Source organism: Aptenodytes patagonicus, chromosome W (genome assembly GCF_965638725.1).
Source record: "Aptenodytes patagonicus chromosome W, bAptPat1.pri.cur, whole genome shotgun sequence".
NCBI classification, from domain to species: Eukaryota; Metazoa; Chordata; class Aves; order Sphenisciformes; family Spheniscidae; genus Aptenodytes; species Aptenodytes patagonicus.
In genome coordinates, this window is record NC_134981.1 from 44,962,294 (window position 1) to 44,984,830 (window position 22,537).

At 40.4% G+C, this 22,537-nt stretch overlaps 1 protein-coding gene across 3 annotated transcripts in view; it reads right to left on the reverse strand.

The window, feature by feature from the left end:
- LOC143172009 (E3 ubiquitin-protein ligase UHRF2-like) overlaps positions 1-22,537 on the reverse strand; it is a 148,342-nt gene that overhangs the window by 19,895 nt on the left and 105,910 nt on the right. For all 3 annotated transcript variants that reach the window (XM_076361220.1, XM_076361221.1, XM_076361219.1), the window contains 4 exons: positions 19,233-19,419; positions 15,986-16,109; positions 15,526-15,633; positions 4,905-5,009 (listed from right to left, as the gene is read on the reverse strand). In XM_076361220.1, coding sequence (XP_076217335.1) covers positions 4,905-5,009; positions 15,526-15,633; positions 15,986-16,109; positions 19,233-19,419 — 524 coding nt within the window. The remainder of the gene's footprint in view (positions 1-4,904; positions 5,010-15,525; positions 15,634-15,985; positions 16,110-19,232; positions 19,420-22,537) is intronic.

Sequence of the window (22,537 nt, forward strand, 5' to 3'; positions counted from 1 at the left end):
TAATAGCTTGAATGACCAAAATGGGAGAATCTCTGCTATGGACAGTGTCTGTATGGTGTGCTACGCATGGATCGGAGGTCTGTTCGATGCTACACTGCTCGGGGTTCCCAGCATCTAAAGAGACGTAAGATTATCTATGCTATTCTCTCTATTATGAAGGGACTGGAGCGTCTCTCCTATGAGGAAAGGCTGAGCGAGCTGGGACTGTTCAGCCTAGAGAAGAGAAGGCTCAGGGGGGATCTCATCAATGTATATAAATACCTGAAGGGAGGGTGCGAAGAAGACGAAACCAGGCTCTTTTCAGTGGTGCCCAGTGACAGGACAAGAGGCATTGGGCACAAACTGAAACACAGGAGGTTTCCTCTGAACATACAGAAAAACCTTTTTACTGTGAGGGTGACTGAGCACTGGAACAGGTTGCCCAGGGAGGTTGTGAAACCTCTCTTTTGGAGATATTCAAAAGCCATCTGGACATGGTCCTGGGCAACCGACTCTAGGTCACCCTGCTTGAGCAGGGGGGTTGGACCAGGTGACCTCCAGAGGTCCCTTCCAACCTCAACCACTCTGTGACTCTATCACTGTATGGTTCTATGACTTGTTTAGTCTCATATATACACAAAAACCTGTATCTGTCAATATATAAAATATTATATGATTAAAGGTTAAGATTTTCTTTAGTATCACAAAAACAGAATAAAAGCCTTTTTTAAAAAAGAAGCTATTAAATCCAAGACAAAGTTTAAATATAGGACTCTTGTTTGAAAGAATAAAATAGGGTTTTTCAGGCTGTGAAAGTAATCTTCAACACAATGCACGTACAGACAAGGAGACAATGAGGGGTTTGAAGATCAGGAGACAGGGAGAGATTTCACAAAATGATACAAGAAAGATAATTTCTTTTGTATTAGCATTTTGTATAAACTGAAAGGTAACAACAATATGGAACAATATGTAAAGGAAGTTGGAGAGGAGGCTATTGCAGAACAGAAAATAATAGTCTGCCTAAGAATCTGAAATACCAGTAGCAAGAAAGTATGAATTTTAAAAATACCATATGACAAAATAATGTCAAATATGCCCTTAATATCATAGATGGGAAGAGGAAACAGATAACATATCTGAATGAATGGGAAGATGCTTGCTAGCTATTCCCATAGTAGGGAGATCACTCAAAATGTCTCACATTGGAACACTAGTTCCAAACTAACAGGTGCCAACTCAGCATGGCAATTAAGAGATGTTGGAACCATGACAGCATCTATAAAAATGGATAGCAAGTGTCAGGTTTTCAGCTCCATAATCAGTTCAGACGACTCACACGAGACAGATTCTCAGTGTAATGACTGTAATGAGTTTCTGATATTGGATCCTCAGCAATATAAACAGAAATTAGAACATCTCAGAGGACCTGCACCCTTAGCAACAGTCAGCAGGGCATATTTCAAGACATTTATATGTGATACAGCATTTCCTTTGTACCTAGCACATCAGTAACAGTTCTCACACTGGATCCAGATGATGTAGGTATCTAGCTAGCATAGATACAGATCATACATACCATTTTGACTAGCAGTTTACCCAGACCTTTGGATGTGACAAGTGTTGACTCAAATCTGAAGCTCTTATTGCCACTTCATTTGTATCTAAAATCATTTCAATGAGCAATTAATCGGTCTTGGCAATGCATCTTTGGCACTGGTAGAACTGATCTAGCATTTTCATTAAGGAATAAACATTAAGCAATGGTTCAGAGGTTCTGGATCTTCATCATGAGCTCCAGACAAATCTAGAGATCTAAATATTATTAATGCTGTAACTGTACAATTTCAAGGAAGTAGAACACAACCATACTGACACCTTGGAACTGATTACCCAAACACAAGATTGATGGGGATACACAGACTATCCAAAATGGACAGTGGACTGTTTCATAAAGCAGTTTATTAATGCCACATTCTAGGCACTAGATTTGATTGACCTAGATTAAAGAAAGAATCTAAGCAACAAGTATATTAGCTTGGAGTCACATTTGAGTCGCTAGAACTACCCTATAGAATATATATATATTTATATACCCTCAGAATCTTCTGCAAGAGTGAGTGATCACAGCAGATACTATTCTCCAAGACATTCTAAACCTCAATGTTAAGAGGCACCATATGATTCTATATACAAAAGCCACTTAGTGAAGAAACAAACTTTGTTAATCTGAACAACGCTGAATGAAAATTAACATCTTAATAACACTATCTCAATCCAGCAGAAGTATGGATATCAAAATTTATACACAAAGAAAGTAAACATAGTTTTTGACCCCAACTCAAAAACAGTGACAACAACTAGGATATCAATTTTGCAACTCAAGGAAAAAGTAAAATATCTTCAGCCATTTCATTTGATGAATAAATACTTCAAAATCATTTAACCATGCAGTTTGTGATCATATCTTTCACAGTAGCTCAAAGTAACTAATATCCGGGTTACAAATGTTAATCCATTCTGAAAAAAATTCTTACTTTCAAATTCACAAAATAATTCTTGCTATTTCTCAGCTAATATGCCCATTATAGTTATTAAGTATCAACAACAGGACCACCAGAAGATTTGCAGTTTTAACAAAACCAACACTAAATCTAAGCACTATAGTTAATGCATTTTAAATCAGGTAATGGAAGTAATTCAAGTCCTTGTCACTAAAACCCTAGGTTAAACATTCACAAGACAGATATTAACATATAAAAATTTTGATGTATGTAAGAATATTTTACATATGAAGCTAAATTTTATTTGGTCTAATGTTCATTTTGCAAAGTACAACCTTATTCCTTTGCAATTTTGAGGCCCAATCCTGTATTGAGACAACTTGTTATTACCAAGTGTTCCAAACCCTCAGGTGAGCAAAGTTCCTCACAAGTCTATGTTTGCAGGATCATGAGCTTCCAAATGTGAATCATAAAAAAGACAAAACCTGAAAGTCAAACAGTGAATTCTATTTCCTGCAGTATAGTTTTGAAACTACTCTTACCCCAATGGTAAACTGTTCATTCAGAGCCAGAAAGAGAACATTAAAGAGGTAGCATGTTGGCAGTGAGTATAAAAAGTTTGAAAGATATTATAAATATACAGTAAAATGTCCTCCAAAATGTATTTATTTCATAGAGTTATCAAATGATTTAGGTTGGAAGGGACCTCTCAAGGTCTCTAAGTGCAACCCTCACTCAAAACAGATCCAGTTAGAGTAGGTTGCTCAGGGCTTTGTCCAGTCAAGGTTTGGATATCTCCAGGGATGGAGATCCCACAACTTCTTTGGGCCCCTGTTCCAGTGTTTGATTACCTGTATGAGGGTGTTTTTTTCTTATATCTAACTGGAATATCCCATGTTCCAACTTGTCTCCATTGTCTCTCATCCTTCCACTGTGCACCTCAGAGTCTGGCTCTGTTTTCTCTACATGCTCCCATTACGTAGCTGAAGACAGCAGTAAGATCTCCCCGAGCCTTCTCTTCTTACAGCTGAACAAACCCAGTTCTCTCCATGTATGTCATGTGTTCCAACCCCCTGATCAGCTTGGTGACCCTCCACTGGACTTGCTCTATTATATCTGTCTTGTATGTCCAAGTCACAGGCATTTTTTTTGTCCTGACCTCACTAAAATTAAAATGTGATGTATTTAACTTTAGAGGTATAATGACTCCAAAAGAGGAGGCATCTATCTGTTTAACTTGACAACAGTAAAAGCAATGACCAGGACAGAACTTGAAGTATATCACTTGTACATCACTTGATATATCAGAGGGTTGTGCTGCCATTCAGAGGGATCTCAATGGGATGAGAGGAACCTCATGCAGTTCAACAAAAGGAAATGTCAAGTCTTGCACCTGGAGCAAAATAACCCCAGGCACCAGTACATGCTGAGGGCCCACCGGCTGGAAAGCAGCTTGGCAGGAAAAGCCCTTGGAGTCCTGGTGGACAAGTTGAACATGAGCCAGCAGTGTGCCCTTGTGGCAAGAAAGGCTAACGATATCCTGGGCTATATAGTGTTGCTAGCAGGTGGAGGGAGGTGATCCTTTCCCTCTACTCAGCACTGGTGAGGCCACACCTGGAGTCCTGTGTCCAGTTCTGGGCTCCCCAGTACAAGAGAGACATGGACATACTGGAGAGAGTCCAACAAAGGGCCACGAAGATGATGAAGGGACTGGAGCATCCCTCCTATGAGGAAAGGCTGAGAGAGCTGGGACTGTTTAGCCTAGAGAAGAGAAGGCTTGGGGCGGGGGATCTCATCAATGTGTACAAATATCTGAAGGGAGGGTGCAAAGAGGATGAGCCAGGCTCTTTTCAGTGGTGCTTAGTGACAGGACAAGAGGCAACGGGCACAAACTGAAACACAGGCGGTTCTGTCTGAACATCAAGAAACACTTTTTACTGTGAGGGTGGTTGAAAACTGGAACAGGCTGCCCAGAGAGACTGTGGAGTCTCTATACATAGATATATTCAAAAGCTAACTGGATACAGTCCTGCTCTAGGTGACTCTGCTTGAATGGGGATGTTGGATTAGACCCTCTCAAAAGGTCCCTTCCAACCTCAATGATTCTGTTATTCCGTGACTTGTAAATTATAAGATTTTAAATGATAATAAATTCAGACTGTATAAGCACATTGAAACTTGACTTCCATAAACATTCTAAAATTCAGATGTAATTAATATGAGACTAAGAATATTCTTTAAGAAAAATTTATTTAAAAATTTATTCTAAAAATAGTAACATAGCAAATTAGATATTGAGTAGTAGTAATTTTTGCATACTCATATTTTCATAAGTACTAATTTTAGGATCAGCAACAGACACCACTTTTCATCTTTATAAATTTTAAAATATCATATTAGTGATTTGACTAAATGACATACCACTTCATCTTCAAATCCTCCAGCTAGTACAAGTGAATAAGCTCCATCGTTACTGCGTCCATGAATTCCACCAACATGGGGTCTGTGAACACCTGCTTCACTCACCTTGAGTATTAAAAAAGAACAAATTTTAAAATAACTTTTTGAAACAACTGGCCTTCTGCAATAATATTTCTGCTTAAAAATTATTTCCATAGGTATGTTTGTGTAACAGGATTGCCATTAAAGGAAATAATTTTATGAATTTTTTAGATTTTTTTTAAAGGGAAAAAAACACAAAAGAATGGACATCCAATGGAAAGAAAGGACGATATAGAACAGTGCTGACACAAAGATGAATAGGTACACTTTGCCCCTTAGGAAAAAATCTTCATGATTCTTGCCGTAAGTAGCATTTAAGACCAGATTCATGGTTGCTTAGACCAACTCAAAGAAGATACAGATTATCTTTCTAATACAGTAGTATTTTTAATTTGTGTAAATAATTATGCAAGAAAGATCATAGTGAGTCAACATTTTTTTGTGAAAATTATGTCAAGTATTGTTAAAAGTTAACCAACTCAGGAAAATGCAATCACATTTACAGACTTCCTTCATCTCTGAAGATTTTCTTTTTTTCCAGTTCTGCCCAACTCCTGTACTTCCCCCCCCACTCACACTTTTATGCAATTTTATAAGATTTTTGCATTGCTTTGCTATTGTCATAAGAATATAACAGTCATCAAACCACATCAAACCAGAGTTCCAGCTAGCCAAATATCCTGTCTCTGACAACAAATAAAAACAGATAGCTGGTCAGTGTGAAAACTGACTATGCAAGTGCACAATGCTATTTACGTATAAATTTTCTCAGTTTCCAACTATATGTGGCTTAGATTTCCTGAGCCAAAGGCATAATCTTTACATTTCATGGAAGAAAAGTCAACCAATGGTTATTAATTTATCTACTTGAGTTCTGAATTCTTGCACACTCTTAGCTTTCACAATATCCTACAGGAAAGAGTTCACAGTATTGCTGCATATTGCGTGAATTAGTACTGCTTCCATTCATTCTTAATCTAGCACCTGATCATTTCATTTGATGCCCCCACCTTTTGCATCAAAAAAGAACATACAGTTGTTCCCTATTCATCTTCTTCAGTTTTAATAGACCTCTGTAGCGTATGATCTTTCATACAATTTTTGTATGAAAGCCATTACATACCTTTAACCATCCTTGTTCTTCATAACTATATTGTTTTTCCTCTTCATTTCTTAATAATTCCTAACACTTGATTTACGCTTCTGACCACTACTGAGCACAAAGATGACATATTTAAAAAATTATCTATTACAAGTTCTCTTTCCTAAATGATAATAATTAGCTGAAAGCCCTTTATCAGCTATGAAAAGATATGATTTTTTCCCCCTGTCGTGGTTTAATCTCAGTTGGCAACTAAGCACCACGCAGCCGCTTGCTCACTCCCCCCTCCCCCAGTGGGATGGGGGAGAGAATTGGAAGAGCACAAGTGAGAAAAACTCGTGGGTTGAGATAAAAACAGTTTAATAATTGAAATAAAATGATAATAATAATATGATAATAACAATAATACACAAAGCAAGTGATGCACAGTACAATTGCTCACCACCTGCCGACCGAGGCCCAGCCAGTCACCGAGCAGTGGCCCCCCCGGCCAGCTTTCCCCAGTTTATGTACTGAGCATGACGTCACATGGTATGGAATGTCCCTTTGGCCAGTTTGGCTGTGCCCCCTCCCAGCTTCTTGTGCACCTCCAGCCTTCTCAGTCGGTAGAACATGGGAAACTAAAAAGTCCTTGGCTAGTGTAAGCATTACCTAGCAACAACTAAAACATCAGTGTGTTATCAACTTTGTTCTCATCCTAAATCCAAAACACTGTACCAGCTACTAGAAAGGAAATTAACTCTATCCCTACCAAAACCAGGACAATATCCACCCCTTATTCTATACCATCTGCGTCATGCTCGTCTCACATTTTCCAGTACATTTTCATTAATCACCACCCCTTTTTTTTTCTATATATATATATATATATACACACAGAGATATCATTCCCTTCGTCTGTGGGCCATCCCTCTAAAACGTTCGGTGAGTTCATTTAGTCCATGACTTTGGGCTCCATCTGTCATAATAATCTTCCAGGGCAGGAAAAAATGGAGATGGTATGCGGTGTTGGATTGTTTCATGTTGAAGTCAGTTCTGGTACCATCATCACTGTGCTTTGCTTGGTTTCACTGAAGTTATTCTTCATTAGTCTGGGTGATTCTTATTGTAATAACATTAGTATGGCATATAATATTATTAGTATGATTAGTATATCTGTGTATTATTAGTATAACTATTATAACTATAATTAGTACTTAACATCACATAATTCAGATCATTGGCTATTCTCACCCAAAATCAAATCCCCTTGAGGTACACATCGGACTTCCCCATCCTTCCGCATTATCCACCAAGTGCACCCAGGCCCTTGAGTAAAAGCAATCCCATGGATGGGTTTGCCTCTGCCCGAGGCAGGAATAACCCAGACTGTCTTCCCCAGCATATTTTTTATGGGCACTACAGGGACTTTATTCCCATCTACAGTACGTAAAAGTTCTGACTGGGCAGGGCCTGCTCGATTGGCAGATCCCCTGGTGTTGACTAACCAGGTGGCCTTTGCTAAATGTGTATCCCAATGTTTGAATGTCCCGCCACCCGTTGCTCTTAGTGTAGTCTTTAACAGTCCATTGTATCGTTCGATTTTCCCAGAGGCTGGTGCATGACAGGGGATGTGATACACCCACTCAATGCCGTGCTCTTTGGCCCAGGTGTCTATGAGGTTGTTTCAGAAATGAGTCCCGTTGTCTGACTCAATTCTTTCTGGGGTGCCATGTCGCCATAGGACTTGCTTTTCAAGGCCCAGGATAGTGTTCCGGGCGGCAGCATGGGGCACGGGATATGTTTCCAGCCATCCGGGGGTTGCCTCCACCATTGTAAGCACGTGGCGCTTGCCTTGGCAGGTTTGTGGGAGTGTGATATAATCAATCTGCCAGGCCTCCCCATAGTTATATTTCAGCCATCGTCCTCCATACCAGAGAGGCTTTAACCACTTGGCTTGCTTGATGGCAGTGCATGTTTCGCATTCATGGATAACCTGCGCAATAGGGTCCATGGTCAAGTCCACCCCTCGATCACGAGCCCATCTGTATGTTGCATCTCTTCCTTGGTGACCTGAGGTGTCATGGGCCCACCGAGCTAGAAATAACTCACCCTTATGTTGCCAGTCCAGCTCCACCTGAGCCACTTCAATCTTAGCAGCCTGATCCACCTGCTGGTTGTTTTGATGTACTTCAGGGGCCCGACTCAGGTATGTGAGCATCTACGTGACGGACTTTTACAACCGGGTTCTCCACCCGGGCAGCAATATCTTGCCACAATGCGGCAGCCCAGATGGGTTTGCCTCTGCGCTGCCAGTTGCTCCGCTTCCATTGCTGCAACCACCCCCACAGGGCATTTGCCACCATCCCTGAGTCAGTGTAGAGATAGAGCACTGGCCACTTTTCTCGGTCAGCAATGTCTAAAGCCAGCTGGATGGCCTTTACTTCTGCAAACTGTCACGATTCACCTTCTCCTTCAGCAGTTTCTACAACTTGTCGCATAGGACTCCATACAGCAGCTTTCCACCTCCGACGCTTTCCCACAAGACGACAGGACCCATCAGTGAACAGGGCATATTGCTTCTCATTTCCTGGTAGCTCATTATACAGTGGGGCCTCTTCAGCACGTGTCACCTCCTCCTCTGGCGATATTCCAAAATCTTTGCCCTCTGGCCAGTCCATGATCACTTCCAGGATTCCTGGGCGACTGGGGTTTCTTATTCGAGCCCGTTGTGTGATCAGTGCGACCCACTTACTCCACGTAGCATCAGTTGCATGATGTGTACAGGGGACCCTCCCTCTGAACATCCAGCCCAGCACCGGCAGTCGGGGTGCCAGGAGGAGCTGTGCTTCAGTGCCGATCACTTCCGAAGCAGCTCGAACCCCTTCATATGCTGCCAATATCTCTTTTTCAGTTGGAGTATAGCGGGCCTCGGATCCTCTGTATCCCCGACTCCAAAACCCTAGGGGTCGACCTTGAGTCTCCCCAGGTGCTTTCTGCCAGAGGCTCCAGGTAGGGCCATTCTCCCCGGCTGCGGTGTAGAGCACATTTTTTACATCTTGCCCTGCTCGGACTGGCCCCAGGGCTACTGCGTGATCTATCTCCCGTTTAATTTGTTCAAAAGCTTGTCGTTGCTCAGGGCCACATTTGAAATTATTCTTCTTTCAGGTCACTTGATAGAGAGGGTTTACGATCAGCCTGTAATTTGGAATATGCATTCTCCAAAAACCCACGACGCCTAAGAAAGCTTGTGTTTCCTTTCTGCTAGCTGGTGGAGACATGGCTGTTATTTTGTTGATCACATCCATTGGGATCTGACGACGTCCATCTTGCCATTTTATTCCTAAAAATTGGATCTCCTGTGCAGGTCCCTTGACCTTACTTTGTTTTATGGCAAAACGGGCCTTCAGCAGGATTTGGACTATTTCCTTCCCTTTCTCAAAAACTTCTCCTGCTGTGTTGCCCCACACGATGATATCATCAATGTATTGCAGGTGTTCTGGAGCTCCACCCTGTTCCAGTGCAGTCTGGATCAGTCCATGGCAAATGGTGGGGCTGTGTTTCCACCCCTGGGGCAGTCGGTTCCAGGTGTACCGGACGCCCCTCCAAGTGAAAGCAAACTGTGGCCTGCACTCGGCTGCCAAAGGGATTGAGAAAAACGCATTAGCAATATCAGCTGTGGCATACCACTTGGCTGCCTTTGATTCCAATTCGTATTGAAGTTCTAGCATGTCTGGCACAGCAGCACTCAGCGGTGGCGTGACTTCATTTAGGCCACGATAGTCTACTGTCAGTCTCCACTCTCCATTAGACTTCCGCACTGGCCATATGGGACTGTTAAAGGGTGAGCGAGTCTTGCTGATCACTCCTTGGCTCTCCAGTTGACGAATCAGCTCATGAATGGGAATCAAGGAGTCTCGGTTGGTGCGATATTGCCGCCGGTGCACCGTGGTGGTAGCGATGGGCACTTGTTGGTCTTCGACCTTCAGCAACCCCACAACAGAAGGGTCCTCCGAGAGACGAGGCAAGGTGGACAGCTGTTTAATTTCCTCCATCTCCAAGGCAGCTATACCAAAAGCCCACCGGTACCCTTTTGGGTCCTTGAAATACCCTCTCCTGAGGTAGTCTATGCCAAGGATGCACGGAGCCTCTGGGCCAGTCACAATGGGGTGCTTCTGCCACCCATTCCCAGTTAGACTCACTTCGGCTTCCAATACAGTTAGCTGTTGGGATCCCCCCGTCACCCCAGAAATACAGATGGGTTCTGCCCCTATATAGCTTGATGGCATTAGGGTACACTGTGCACCGGCGTCTACCAGAGCCTTATACTTCTGTGGGTCTGACGTGCCAGGCCACCGAATCCACACAGTCCAGTAAACCCGGTTGTCCCTTTCCTCCCCCTGGCTGGAGGCAGGGCCCCTCTAATCCTCATCACAGTAGTCATTTCTCATTTCTTGTACGTACGAGTCAGAAGTTTCTTCATTAAGATCAAGAGTAAGACCAGCCCTTCTACTCTCTCTGGGGAACTGCCCGCTGGAAACTGGAGCAGCAATTTTCCTGGAAGAACCTCTTTCTGTGATTGTTTTCCCTTGCAATTCGCGTACCCGTGCCCCTAGGGCTGAGGTAGGTTTCCCATCCCACTTCCTCATGTCCTCTCCGTGGTCACGCAGGTAAAACCATAGGGTGCCCCGTGGTGTGTACCCTCTATATTCTCTCCCTTGAGCAAAAGAACGCTTACTTCTAATAGCCGAGATACTGGTCCGTACAGGTGAGGAGTAGGACCTATCCTCTCTGAGTTGCTGGATCTCCCGGGACAGTTTTTCGGACAGTTTCTCCACAGCCGAGATGAGGGAGGAAGAGAGACTTTCCTCGTATTGCCGGAGTTGACTAGCCAATTCATCCACTGTCTGTTCCTCTCCATCTTTCGTGGTCATCACTGCCAATGAATTGGCGTATGACGATGGTGCGCTCCTTATAAACTTCCGCCACATGGGTCGTGTGCACTTGACTTCGTCTGGATCTTTGGATAGTTGTCCCTTTTCCAATTGCTTTGTCAATGCCCCCTTCCCTAGAAAGGGATCCCAGCTGCTTGGCTTACCTACCCTCTAATTCCAGGCTACTGGCCCCGTTATCCCAGCATCGGAGCAGCCAGGTGACAATATGCTCACCTGGATGGCGGCTGAAATCTTTTCGTATATCTCGCAGCTCACTCAGGGATAGAGATCGGGTGGTTACTGCCTCGTTTATGAGTTCTTCCTCTTCCTCCTCCCCGATCAGCGGCCGGCTCTCCTCCTCCCGTTCTCGTGATGGCCCTTCTCCAGGGTAGTCTGCCTCATCCACTTCTTCCCCAGGCTCCCTTTTAGAAGAAGCTTCTTCCTCCCTTACTAAACGAGCCGACTTCCGCTTCCAAAATTTCTTCTTGTGTACAGGGGCGACTGATATCGGCACAGGCTGGTTCTTTGGTTCAGCCGCAGTGCATGTCACTGGAGTCTGAGTGGCCGCAGGGCCGGTCGCCAGGGTCGGAGTGGCTGCAGGGCCTGTCACTGGGGTCTGAGTGGCCGCAGGGCCTGTCACCGGGGTCTGAGTGGCCACAGGGCCTGTCACCGGGGTTGGAGTGGCCGCAGTGCATGTCGCCGGGGTCGGAGTGGCCGCAGGGCCTGTCACCGGAGTCTGAGTAGCTGCAGTGCATGTTACCGGGGTCTGAGTGGCCGCAGGGCCTGTCGCCGGGGTTGGAGTGGCCGCAGTGCGTGTTGCCCGGTTCTGAGTGTCCACAGGGCCTGTTGCCGGTGTCTGAGTAGCTGCAGTGCATGTTGCTGGGGTCGGAGTGGCTGCAGGGCCTGTCGCCGCGGTCTGAGTGGCTGCACGGCGTGTCGCTGGGGTCGGAGTGGCCGCAGGGCGTGTTGCCCGGGTCTGAGTGGCTGCAGTGCGTGTCGTTTTACTGTCAGAGCCAGAGACCTTCCCTTCCCTTTGAGGGTACTGAATGGTGTTGAAAAAAAACCGAAACAGTATTCCCAAGAAGTATTAATAGAAGTATCTTAACTGCCCAAGGCTGTTCAAAATACTGAAAAGTTACTGTAATGAAGGAGGAAACATCATAGAAGAAGGTAGTGACACTGCCATTCTGTATTTCCTCCGTAAAAAAACTCTCAGAAAAGTTACTGCAATTGCTAGTTGTCTCGACGAAATGGTATCCGTGGTACAGTAACGGCTTCATTGCGAAGTTTACATACCACACTAACGTCAAGGTCAATGTTCTAAAGACAAACCTCACAAGCGAGACATCACTAATCACTGCAGACCACAGCAAACTGCAAAACCCAACACCAATCTTTAACATGTACAGCAGGAAAAAGAGCACGATGCAGATTATACAAATCAATATCGAGAACAGAGAAACCAACATTGTGACCCACAACTATTAACAGATATAAGTTCCTTAATACACTCCGGTTAATCTGTTATTATCTCAAACCCTTCGAGCCCCACGTTGGGCGCCAAAAAGGACTGTCGTGGTTTAATCTCAGTCGGCAACTGAGCACCACGCAGCTGCTCGCTCACTCCCCCCTCCCCCGGTGGGATGGGGGAGAGAATTGGAAGAGCACAAGTGAGAAAAAAACTCGTGGGTTGAGATAAAAAACAGTTTAATAATTGAAATAAAATGATAATAATAATAATATGATAATAATGATAATACACAAAGCAAGTGATGCACAGTATAATTGCTCACCACCCGCCAACCGATGCCCAGCCAGTCCCCGAGCAGCGGCCCCCCCGGCCAGCTTTCCCCAGTTTATGTACTGAGCATGACGTCACATGGTATGGAATGTCCCTTTGGCCAGTTTGGGTCAGCTGTCCTGGCTGTGCCCCCTCCCAGCTTCTTGTGCACCTCCAGCCTTCTCAGTCAGTAGAGCATGGGAAACTAAAAAGTCCTTGGCTAGTGTAAGCATTACCTAGCAACAACTAAACCATCGGTGCATTATCAACTTTGTTCTCATCCTAAATCCAAAACATTGTACCAGCTACTAGAAAGGAAATTAACTCTATCCCTGCCGAAACCAGGACACCCCCTCATCTTTACTATCCATGACATCTTAGCATTGTCACTTAACTGTCAGTTATTTGTCAACTTTTCCAGACCATTTATGAACATGTTGAACAGCACAGGCCTCACTACCACTCTGTTCTCTCCCATTCCATTAAACGTCATTCGTTCCTCCCTCCCTTCTTTCATTTTCATGAGGTATCCAGAATTTGACTTAAAATTTAGATTTCTGCCCTTTGGATGCTGTATCCAGAAACAGTTCTAAGTCAATTTCCTTCTAAGAAAAAGAGGGTTGTAAGCCTTCGAACTACATGACCACTCATAATATATAATACATCACATTTAAATATTCTTAAGAAGCTTGTTGCATGAAAAAAGGAAGAAAACCATAAGACAGCATTTAAGAACCCATTTTCATAGAAAAGAACAGTCGAATCAGAAATAAAAGTGTAACTTTTTACGTGGAAAAATGTTGATCTTTTTTAAAAGTATGTAGTTAATACATAGCCATTATTAAATAATTATGTACAAATGATAACTCTTCTTCTAATATCTATGCCCTACATTATAAGTCTTATCTGCTTAATTTTCTGAGAAAAACAAACCTCTTTACTTATATTCCTGTTTGCAATCAGCACTTGAAAGTTCTGGGATCTATTTGAGCTTGTATGTCACCAACGGAATCCTTAAAGAGATGAAATCCTAACTTTTATTCCTGCTGATACTGCCTGATCCGGTAACAATAAATTTTGATTCTGAGATCTTGAGTTTGCAGAACTGATTTTTAAAACTTCCCCTATCTAAGAGAATATAATTTACCTGGAAACTAATTTAAATATTAATGATTACAGAAGTACTTTTTCAGAATATAAATATGTTTTGAAATATTTATTTTAGTTTGCTTCACATAAAAGTTCTTCAAATATGGTAGGGATAAATCAAAATATCACAAAAAACATAAGAATAGACATTAATTTTCTCAAACGAGTAGTTGTGTGTAAAAATCAATGAATAATTGACATTAACACTGCAATTTTACATTAGAAAATTAATTTGCTTTGCTATTCTCTAATATCTGTATTGATGGTAGTGCTCACATTAGCACCAAAGTCAGACAAGATTCAAGGAACTTGTTTAGTAGTCAGCTGTTTCACTGTGAATTCTATTAAGGGGAGAAACTGAAAACTGTTGCTAAGGGGTAAAACCTCTGCTGTTGACCACTTTAGCCTGAAGACTTGCCTGTCATACCAAACCCAAAATTATTCAGACACCCATTTTCCATAAGAAAACCAGGTTTTTTTATAAGTACTCTCTCTGGAGGCAATGGGTGGGATGAAGACTTCAGAAAACACATTAGAAGAGGCTTTTGGTTCTTGCCATGTCCCTCCTCCCCAAGGGGAAGAAAAAGTCTCTGGCTATTCCTCTGGCTATGGTGAGAATACTCCTGAAATATGATGTTCTTCTCCACACTGCTCATTCTTCCCCCCTTTGTGCTGACACAGTATTTGTATAACCACAAAGTGAAATGGATTGGGAAAATTACCCTCCCCCACAAATGATTGTTTTTCTGCCAGATTACTTTCCAATATAGTTTATCATATGGCCTGAGAAACATTTGTGACAGAAAACAGAAGGGACAGTGCAAGAAGTGGACATGGCTGGGTGGACTACTACTTTCAGTAGTCAATACTGGCTTGTATTAGTTTAAAACATTCATCAGCCTAAAGGAAGGTGCTGATGCCAGTTGTGTATGACCCAAAAGGAACAGGTAATCAATTTATAGTGATACAATCAGAGGTGGCTCTTACCTTGGGGACAGTGGGTTCCACCCCTACCAGAACTTTAGAACCCTCAGTAAAATCTTATTTCTTTCCTGCGCTAGGTATGATAGCATGCACACTAGCACCAAGCCTGGCACCACAACACGTTGGAAGAGAAGTATGCACTGAAACAGGAACTCTATTGCACCTGCACAGTAGCCCTCAGTGGGGATCCCAACCAGCTAATAAGCGTTAGAGACACCACTGGATACAGTCAAATATTTTCTGAATTCTATAATCTATATCCATAAGTGGGATGGATTGGTTCATGTTCCATAGCAGTAGACTTGAGAAAATATTCAACTTCTTATTATTTCAGTTGGGAATTTAACACATGAGATACAAGTCCATCCTAATTATAGCAGGTTCCCCTTTAAAAATAGTAAGTACTAATTTTACAATTGTAATTAAGTTGTATTTTCAAATCAGTATGCTTCAAATTCCACTGTAGTTGGCAGTATTTTGAATATTAGAATTAAAATACACTCTTTATATTTATTTCTAGTGAACAAGACAATTACCAATCCAAAAATAATTTTTGTGCCCAAACTGTACCTATTATTCAGATTTATTTCAATTACAAATCTAAAAACATACCTGAACTCTGAATTTCCAGGTTGTCCCAACAGGGACACCAGGTATAGGACCATAGTGATTAGAAGGGACAATAGTGCATTCCTTAGTGCGACCAACACAAGCCATGCCCTAAAAAACACATCAGAGAGAATGAATTTTATCATATTTAAAATTATTTATAAAAGCTGATGCAGATATCAAGACATTCAACCATTATAGTAAACACTTCAAAATATATTAATATAAAAATTGTCAACAGCAGTTTTAATTAATTAATTAATTTTCATTTTTTTATTTACCTCTAGTCATCTTAATAATTCTTCAGATGTTTTAACTTTCAGTAGACAGTGTACAGGATTCAACATTGCTTTACAGTTTGTTAAATCCTGTACTGAATTTTGTGTAATGCATATATAAACGTAGTTAAAGATGTAATGCATACATGAATGGTAAGCTATTTTTAAATTAAAATATACTCTACCTTGCCCCAGTCTCTCTGGCTTTCAGTACTAGCAGATGGCATCTTTGCTTTCTTTTTACTCTGTTTGAGTTTTTCTCCAGCCTTTACAACTTCATTAGAATCATTTTTGCATGAAGGACAATACCTAAAATAAAAGTTTCAGTAAATTCTTTATTACTTAGTAATAATGGCAATACATTTCTTCTAAGCAAAAGTGTCAAATTTGTTCATCCTGACTAAATATTTTGAAGCTAGCAAATATATGACAGATTTTAAAAGCTGAAGACTCAGGTTGAAAAAATAAACTCAACAAGAACAAATACTGTCCACTTCTAAAACAAGACTTTTTTTTTTAAAGTAGGGTGGTAGAGGCGAAACATTTCACTCTTCTTTTCTCATGCGATGTACGAGAGGTCCCCATGTTTCCTGTATTCCCTCCTCATTTTCTCTTCCTTTCCTTGCTTGTTCAGATCACATAGGGGAGAGGAGAAATGAGATTAGAGTATACTGCTGACTAATGCTCATGGTTAATTTCCACATCCTGCCCACTCATCATCTGCTTTTACTGCACCAAATCTCACTTCAGACAGCTGGATGTGGAACAGCCCTAGGGTACCACAAAGCTTGCATACGTGTACACATGTATCCTTATCCTACCCCACCATGCCTAAGGCATCAGGAATGTGACTCAGTACTCAACAAATGGGAAGAGTATTAAACTCCATTTCTATATATTTCTTTGCCTCATATGGCATTGGGACTCATTCCAACCACCATAAAACCATTACAGTAGAAAAAGGACAGGAGACTGTAGGAAGCAGTGGCTAAGGCACAGGGAGGAAGCAAGCACACAGATCCTTTTATTGCTTCTAACAGCACTTTTTTCCCACTCCAGGAGTGCCAAGGCAAAGGCAACTGCCATTGCTTCTGGCTTCCATGGGCTGAGTTTGGTCCAAAAGTCACTAGTGGAAGAAGTCTGATCTATAATAATAACAACAATATATTTAGATTACTACTACTACTAATGCCTTACTTTTACTATATACTTTTTATCTTTGAGTATGAACAGAACTAGTTACCATAGGGCAACAAGTCACTGTGTACAGATATTTCACAAGAATTGCCTGTGTACACGCTCAAAACCCTCTAAGAAGATGGGAGCTACCTCAAATCATGTTTTTATTTGCAACCTAGAATTCATACAGATACTTATTGCAGAACAGTCACAATTCACAATTCAGTTTAACACTTGGGGTCTTGGTACTCTTAAAGCAGCTTATTACACCAAAACCAAGAAATAATGTAAAAGTATTCTAAATTTCTAAAAAATGAAAAATATAGACTAAACCAATCATTTCTAAATCATACCTGTTCAATTTAAAGGTAAAGAAGAAATTTTCCATAATTTTCCGCTAGGCAAACTCCACCTGGACACTGACATTCAGGCTATGTTCTTTCCTGTTCAAACACGTTTTGAGGGCTGTTCTTTTTTAAAAAATTAAACTTGGAGCATGTATATCTTCTTTTTTGTAACCTTTTTGTGATTAATATTGGAACATAAAATTACTTTTTGCTGCTGGAGTACTGGTATAGAGTCTTTTAGGAGTAAGGGGACCTGAAGAGGAATGGATGCACTGTCAGAGGACAGATCCTAAATAATATTCCCTTTAATATTCTGGATGACTGTAGTCAAAAAACTTCTCAGTTGTTATACCCAAAAATCAAGCACAGTCACAAAAGAACACTGTTTAAGGACTGTGACCAACTCTGAAGCGCTATAGCAGAGAACACTTTCCAACACATGATGTGGAAGCACTAAGATCTTCAGCTCACTTCCATGAGCAATTAGTAGGAAGTGAATGGATGTTGGGGCAGATTAGTCTTCTGTGCACAAAAGTAGAAAACCTGGGGATAGCTGGGATTCACATGCTGCCCAACAAAGACTGCTGAATAAAGATTATATATACCTGTGTACACAATCGTTTTGCATATACAAGAAATGGGAAGCACACAGACAATAATTGCTATATTTAGTCCCAACAACTCATACATATTTGCACTATGTATTGAAAATATTTTCTAGATAGTGTTCAAATTCAGCAGTTTCTCCAAACAGAGCAAATATGAGTAAAATTCTTTTCAGTTCAGGATATTCAAAAGGAAATGTCTATTTCCTTTTAAATCAGCAGAAGCATCTCAGTGTGCACATATACACAATGAAAAAACCCTCATCAAATGTCACAATTGAAGTTGCACATAGGTATAAATATAACTGGAGTCTGGGGAAACTGAAATATATTAGCCCAGGAAAAAAGGTAGAGCATTAGACACTGAACTATAAACAAATTTACTCAATATGAAGCAGCTGATGTAATATAGTACACTAAGTTATTCACTTCCATAGAATGTTAAAACTTCTAAAGTACTTAAAATATTTTATTTGAAGTGTGTAGTTCCACTAAAATCTATCACAAAGTGCAGTTCAAAGTTTTTCTTTAAAACACGTCCATAGACATCTATTGATGTATTCATAATGGAAAGCTTAATTCTAAAGTTCTATTTATAAGTCACTTATAAAAGATTAGCATTTAATATATTTTACAAGCAGGTTATAAGTACAAATGGTATGAGTTGCACATAACTGATACAGGTGAGATGTGGCATGGAGCTCAAGATGATGAGCTTCAATGGGCTGATGCTGGCTCCATGCAGAGTCAGCTCAGAATGGAGTTAGCTGAGTCCACCAAGGCCTACTAGTTTGGCTTTCTTGCTGGTGGTGCTAGAGTTACTGGAAATGGGGAGGAGTAAGGTAGTGGTTTTCTCACAGCAGAAAAAATGAATGAGGCAGCTATAGGATAAGGGAAGGGCAAGGAGGCAGCAACAAGGGCTGAGACTGAGGGGAAAGAAAAGGATTAAAGGAGAAGCAACAATGAAGCCCGAATAAAACAAACAAAAGGTTGGGGAAGCACCACTGTAGGTGGTGCTAATTAAGTCTAATAACATCAGTTAATGTCACAGAGATCATAAACTGAACAAGCTAATTTCTGAAATTCTGTAATGATCAATAATGCTCAGTACCAATAGTTTATGAATTATATTTATAAATAGAATCTTAACATAAAATGTAAATATGTTTACATGCAGTGCAAGGATGAAAAACATACCAGAAATATAAAAGCTCTTCAGTAATTCCTCTAGTTGCAAATAACAAAGAGGTACCTTGTGTAGAATGGGAATATACATAAGTAAATCATCCTTGTATATTTACCAATCCTCATCTTCTGGTATCTTGCTTAAGGGAGGGTTCAGGCAGTATATATGATAAGCCATATTACATTCATCACAAAGGAGTTGCATGTGAGCATCCTGTTTTCCACCACACAAGTAACAGGAGCAAAAGCGACATTCCTTATCTGGGTCAGCCCTGCAGTGCTTGCATTCAGGGCCACTCTTTCCTATCAAAAAAGATAAAAAGCCACAGGTCTTAGAAAACTGATTTCAGATTTATAAATACAACATAATGGCAGAAGAATATATATATGTGTGCTCACATGAACATGCCATGGATGTAGTAGCTTTGCTATTACAATGAAGTCTGAGTTTAAAAAGATCAAGCCAACAGGAACAGTTTATACCTACATAACACTTATGTATTACAACATGACTAAGCAGCTACTGTCAATATCAACTTGTGTTCTTCAGACTAACATTTATGAAAGGGTCATTGTCATTTTCCAGGTTAGGTTGCAACCTAGCCTGTTGCTCTGCTACCCTGGCTATTGGGGGATGGGGGTGTGTGGGATGTAAAAAAGAAAGAAAATAGCTGTACATACTCAGTGGCAACATAATTCCCTGGCAGCTTGACTGCACTGAGTCCATTATAATAACTGACTAATTTTATGAAGACTTAGCACTTATTAATGTGAATGAATAGACTCATTTTGACGGACTAGGTCACGAGAAGATATTGTTCTACAATTTGCCTTGGCAGGACTGTCTGTAGAAGGACTTGAACAGAACTGTGAAATTAGAGTCCTTTATAGTGTTGCAATTAAAAAAAATGCACAGGGTTGATAAATAAAGAATAATACAGTTTTATTCTAATTTCATCAATTCAAGATAATTTTTATTTAAATCTGAAAAAATAGACAAGTTTCATCTTTATTCTTAGTAATAAATCATTTTTCCTCTTAATTCAAACAGCCAAATGAAAGAATATGTTTAATTATGTTGGTTTACTGAAACTTAAGCACTTGGATCAGCCTACATTAGTGTTGTAAAATGACCAGATTACTGCTTTTATGCATTGCTACATTAATAGGACTCAATTCTTTACACATATGAGCGCTGTCCCTATTTGAAAATGGTACTTTTATGAGGCATTTGACTCCCTGGACTAATGCAATTTCTTCTGCCGCGTGTACAAGCAACAATGAAAGTGACCAATCAGCAGCTTCTCTGATTCCTCACCACCACTACTCCACCTGTACAGTCTTCCTACAGATCAGATCTTGGCACATTCTTCAGCAGGAGTTTTCTTAAATGTAGATATTAATAAATTCTAAATGGATAGCTTAAGACCTATGAAGAGCAAATTACAACTCAGAAAAACTCCATCCCTCTAAAAAATTAATATCCAGAAGGATATAAGAATTATTAATCAAGGATGACAGATGATCCCAGATCACCAATTTTCATACAGTTTCTTTTTACAGAAATTGAATTAATGCTACCCTTCTGTTTCTGCTCATTTGGGAATTTGGACCAACGTATCCTTCATATAGTAACAGCATAGGTACTGGTTCCTCAGCTAAGGTAAGAAATGCCTTTACAGAAAAAGAAGAACATTTAATAGTCTTATATTAGATGCAAAGGAGAGAGTAGGTAAATTGAGTACATGTAGCAGAATTAACTATTACAGAAAGTGTCTGAAACAAGTATAAGTTTAGAAGGAAGAGAAGGCTTAAGAGCACTTGACCACAGCTCAAAGAACTATAGCATTAAAGGAAAACAATTTTGGAGTGAGTATTTCTGTGTGAAAACCATCAAGAAAGATTATGGAAGTGAATCTGACAAACTAAACTATGATGATGTGATACAGGATATAACAACAACAACAAAGTAATGTGATGACCAGAGCACTTCCAGATGGCTGAAGGAACATTTTTCTTACTTCAGTGAAGAAATGGGCCTTGAATCAGAGGACAAGGAGGAACTGGAATGATTGTTTGAGAGTTTGGGTTGGAAGCAGGAAGCTAGAGCAGTGGTCTCCAAATTTTTTTGTTTGCACGCCCCATCAGTAAAAAACTTTTGAGCATGCACCCTCAATATATGTATATTTATTTATAAATTACATACATGTACTACTCTACTAATATGTACATTATAAAACATAAACAAAAAAGAAATTAAAAAAGGATGAGATATGAAATAAACACTATTTTAAATTTAATTTAATTTTATTTTATTTTATTTTTTAACAGTACAAAAATTATTTTCTTCCTGCACCCCAATGGACTCTCTTGCACACCCCATGGGGTGCATGCACCCCACTTTGGCATCCACTGAGCTAGAGAACCAAGACACCTTTGATAATAATGGATGAGTAATATGAGTCAAAGTTTAAATCATGTCCTCTAACAGAGGAACCTCAAAGCAAACTCAGTGAGAGGAAGGGGAAGGACTGGGCCAGAAAACATCCTTTTCCCATTTCTATTTTAAACTGGTTTAATAACTCAAATTGCATTGATTTTATTTGCACTGTTGTTTGGATAGAGATGAGCCTGTTCACCCCTACCATCACTGTAAAATTTAGTTGCATACGTTCTTTCATATTCCCTTCTTTTGTAGGAAAAAACTTATCTAATGTTTGTAGTACAAATTTAGATTCTGATGGAAGGTAAAGTAACATGTTGATGACCAGTTCTGTTTTGTATAAAAAAATCTAAAATATGTTCTAGAGCTCTTAATTTCAGCACATTCTCTGACCCTGCTCCATAACATACTCATGGAGCGTTTCAGGCCAATTCATTCTCTTTGAATTCTAGCTACTGTTATTAAAATACCAGTCTACTGTTTTTCTTAGCATACAAATAAACTAAGTGAGCTGTATGTATTTAGATGGCTAATTTTTAAATGTAGAGTAGGACTAGGGAGACAAATACAGAGGAGCAATAAAGAAATCCGTTGAGCCATAAGCAATAAGAAAACTACAGTGCATTGTGCTTCACAGAACAAATTCAGGACAGCTTATGAAAAAAAGATCAGAATAACAGCAGGAGAAAATGAAGTAAACAGTGTGGTGAAGAAGTTGGACTTTGGGGGAAAAAAAGTAGATGAAGACAAAGGAATAAAGTTACATAGCCAGCAGTAAATTAACAATTAAATCTTTGAGGTTAAAATGTAAGTTAATATTGTTGTGTTACACTTAATTATGATGGTTTGTAAAAAATAATCTTGAAAGAAATGAAAAGGGGATCAAGAATTGCATAAAAACCACGTAGGTGCAGATTTATACAAAGATAGTAATTATGTGAGAGGTTTGAGAACAGGTTGCAAATAAGGAGACAATTA